Here is a 3,997-nt window from a genome sequence, read left to right on the forward strand (position 1 = left end):
TATGTGATGGCTAGAGATAAAGACGTGAATATATATGTGATGGAGACAAGAAACTGGTATAGCTGAATTAATCGGATCTTTCATCGGGCATCTGATATGTTCTTGCTCCGTCGTCTCTAAATAAAACCCTTTTTTCAGATATGTTACTTTCCGCATAGATAAGAAAAGAAAAAGCAGATGATGTACTCCTATTGGTTTCCATACTCATTGATCCTTTCCATGAAATTAACCAACGATGACGAGTCAACACATCATGCATGCATCTATGCTAGACATCATGCACGCATGTGGCTGTTTGCACAATTGCACTATGCACAAACTGCAATCTAGAAGAACCAAGCAATAAGCAAAACTAGTTTAAACATATCAATCTAAGTACGTAGGGCACGGCCCGGGGTGCTGCTGCTATGATAGGACGTGCAAGAGCTAGCTACCTAAATGGCCTTCTTCCCCCTGCCGCTGCCGGAGCCGCTGTTCTTGCGGCCGAGCTGGCGGAGCAGCTCCTCGAAGTCCTCCTCGGCGCAGGGCACGTGTAGCCCGGCGGCCTGCGTGAAGCCGAACTCGTCGGCGGCGCGCTCCATGAGGTCCCGGAACGCCGGCTCCCGGAGGTACCCCGTGGGCACCACGAACCGCCGCGCCTCCTCCCCGACGTACACGGCGAAGTACCCCTTCGGCAGCGAGCCCTCGCCCGGCTGATCCAGCAGCGCCTCCCGGAGCCCCGCGGCCTCCTCTTGCGCCGCCGCGTCCTTCTTCTTCCTCCCACCACGTACCTTCTTGGGCGCCCGGAAGTAGCCCATCACCATCATCGTCGCAAGATCGCGGCGCGCCTCGTAGCTTCTGATTTCCGGCTGCCGCCGTCGTGTCTTCGTGAAAGAAGAAGGGTACGTTGGTGTGGTGGCATACAAGGTTTTCTGGTCGATCTCAGCGAGATTACCGGATAGAAGCTAGGGATGGGTAAGTTAATGGATGCGGGAGATGGTGTAGGTGGTGGGGTTGGCGCCTGGTCGTGGGTGGGTGGCCGCCATGGTTGATGCTCGTTGGCGTGGAAGACGACGTGGTCTCAACTTTTTCTCTAGCTTGTGTTGTGTTGTGCACTTCTTCTGCTCTGTAACTGCAACTCGTTAATGATTAGGTGGTACGGCCGACAAGCTAGCCCTTGGGTTTTATACTGGTGCAGTCATGGGTTCAAAGATAAAGTCAGTTTTAATTAGATAGATATTACCTCCGTTCTAAACAGTGGTTAATTAGTAGTTATTTAAAGGGAATTGCTAATTCTCATTACATTAAGAACTAAGCTAGTGCTCAATAGACTCTTGCAACGTCAAGCGTTGTGATTTTCTTTTTAATTGCAGGGGATGGGTTGTAACCGAATTTTTTTAGTTGCAAGTTAGATAGCAACTACATAAAATGCATCCAAACCGTTAGGTTTGCTTCGTGCTTCATACTAATGGTAAGTTAGAACACGAATTGTAATTGAGATTCAATGACATCATTGTACTTAGAACTAACTTAGTCCTCAGTAGACCGGGAACTAGTTAGACCAAAAAAAATCTATGCAGTAATTGTGATAAAATTAATTCTGTTTAGTAAGTTAGCAGGACGGCGTAAGCGTTGATGATCATCTTCTAAAAGTACAGGAAGAAGTTATTGGGAATTTTTTTTCCAAAAGGAGAAAACCTATGGTGAATTTCAATTTGGCTCTCCCGTCTTCAAGTTTTTTTAAATCGAAACGATATAATTGATATTTAAACTTTTCAACTTTTTTTGTGTGCTCTGCTTACATGTATTATATTTATTAAATAATAGTACATTTATTTATACGCTAGACAAAAAAGACAAATTTGTAACTAAAAAATAAAATAAAAATCTATTTTGATGCGCATATTTGTCTTTTTGTTGTACACGACACCTGAAAACATACGCTTATGGAAATTCGTAAGTACAAAATGTACACATCTACGTTGTACCACCAATAGATTTTTTTCTTTCCAAAAAGTAATACTCCACAGTAAATTAGAGGCTGCCGTCTCCATCAGCAGCGGAGGGCCGGCGCGGAAGTGCGGGACTGAGACCATTTGTCGCCGCCGTGCAGGCCGGATTGACGAAGTTCGCTACCGTGCCGTTGGTTTGATGTGTGGACGATCGGAATTTACTGGAACAAGCAGTACAAGAAGGTACGAAAAGCTTGTAGGGATAGAGTACGGCCTAATATCCGCTGGCCGGCTGCTTTCTCCACCGATCTCCACTTAACCTAATCCATCCCCGTCATTAACAATTGTCTTCTTCCACTCTAAACAAAACAATTGCTACCGTTCTTCTTTAATTACGTCCTTATCGGTGTCTGGCGTGCATGGCATGCACCTTAAGCATAATCCCCGGTCAAACTTGGCTGCCAATTGTATACTCTCAATCTAAAACCATCGCTCTCAGGCTGTACCTTTGAATGTTGATGGCAGTCACGGTACGAGCTAGCGCAGCTGGAACGGTACGGTAAAAACCCAATGCTCTGTTGACACTAACTCTTATGAAGATCAGTTTGGAGAGAGTTTATATATTCAGGTTAACTCAAACTCAACCAAATTGCAAGGTTTGTTTGGATAAGCTGAAGAACCTGTGGTTAATCCAAATATCTGAACTCTAGTGAATAGCCCTTGTTTGGACACCTTTTGGTTGGGGGCATGATATTCTAGTGGCGACATGGTTTCGAAGGAATACGTTTCCCTGTCCTACGAGTAGGAGTGATGTACTGACCATATATGATATTTTCCTCGGTTCCATAATTATTTGTAGTTTTATTTCAAATTTAAACTAAAACCACGATAAGAATTATGAAATGGGGGGAGTATATACTATCCTACAAGAATTTTGAAATGGTGGGAGTATATACTATATATCCTAGCTAGTTGTTGACAACACATCAGACGGTAGGTTCGTAATGCATCATGAACTTATGTATTTTAATCCTGAATCTTTAGCATACCCAGGCTATTATTTTCCACCTTTTTTCCTTGCACCCATCATGAATTTTAATTTATTTCAGAAAACTACATTATGTATATTTTTTGTTCCGCGCCTGAACTGAACACTGTATTCAATTTTTGGTTAATGAGAGAGAGGGGGGGGGAGAGATACAGGGGGAGGGGGAGGGGGAGGGGGAGGGAGGGAGAGAATGTGCAACTGTATTGCTTTTTGTTCTTATATTTGCACATAACCGTTTTTCAATGCACCATGAATATACAATACTTGCACATTCTTATGTGCAACTTGTATACAAAATGAATATTTTAAATAGTATCATATATATTTAAGCTTTACTTTTTTATTCGGAAGTTTATGTGCCCAGTTTCACTTCAAAATACACAATTTGCACGTACATTTCAAAGGATATGCACCCTGTTATTCCCACTATGACCAAAATATCATTGTTATTCCCACTAGATTAAGAAAACAAGGAGACTTTTCATTAACACATAATTTGATGTCCGATGGCTCATGTAACAAGGAGACTAATTCTTATGTTTTTCGATCTACCAACGTTGTGTTTTCGGGTTATTTTATGCTAAAAAGCTTTGGGCTGAATGAAACTAGTCAAAATGGTTTTTGACCAAGCTAACACAAACCAACGCAGAAAAAACCCGAAAACACAACGTCAACTTACAATGTTTGTTATGTGAGATGAACAAATATACATCATCCTTTCATTAGAGATGCATCGATTCATACAAAAAATGACATTATTTTTCTTTTGTAAAATATACAATGTTCCAGGATGGTTCTGGTCCTGCTAGATCATCGTGGCGATATAATCTTCCCGGCCTGTCGTCAACTTCTTGGATGTGAAGATCCTCTACAAGCAGAATTGGAAGTTTGCAAGGAAGGCCTGGAGCTAGCATTAGCTAGAAGTCATCTGCCGATCATGGTGGTTGCGCTCAACTATTGTTGGCAGTAACAGCAAAGAAGCATGATAGATCTCTGCTTTTGCATCTTATCTCAGAAA

General features: G+C 42.5%; 1 protein-coding gene across 1 annotated transcript; it reads right to left on the reverse strand.

The window, feature by feature from the left end:
- Positions 1–434: 434 nt before the first annotated feature.
- On the reverse strand, positions 435–806 carry LOC124661296 (auxin-responsive protein SAUR24-like). Its single transcript, XM_047199165.1, has one exon. The coding sequence runs from the start codon at positions 804–806 to the stop codon at positions 435–437; it is 372 nt and encodes a 123-aa protein (XP_047055121.1).
- Between the last annotated feature and the right edge of the window lie 3,191 nt (positions 807–3,997).

The sequence above is a fragment of the Lolium rigidum genome, chromosome 1 (genome assembly GCF_022539505.1).
Source record: "Lolium rigidum isolate FL_2022 chromosome 1, APGP_CSIRO_Lrig_0.1, whole genome shotgun sequence".
In the NCBI taxonomy this organism is placed as follows: domain Eukaryota; kingdom Viridiplantae; phylum Streptophyta; class Magnoliopsida; order Poales; family Poaceae; genus Lolium; species Lolium rigidum.

Coding starts and splice junctions, on each gene's coding strand:
- LOC124661296 (XM_047199165.1), bottom strand. CDS start 806: ATGATGGTGATGGGCTACTTCCGGGCGCCCAAGAAGGTACGTGGTGGG.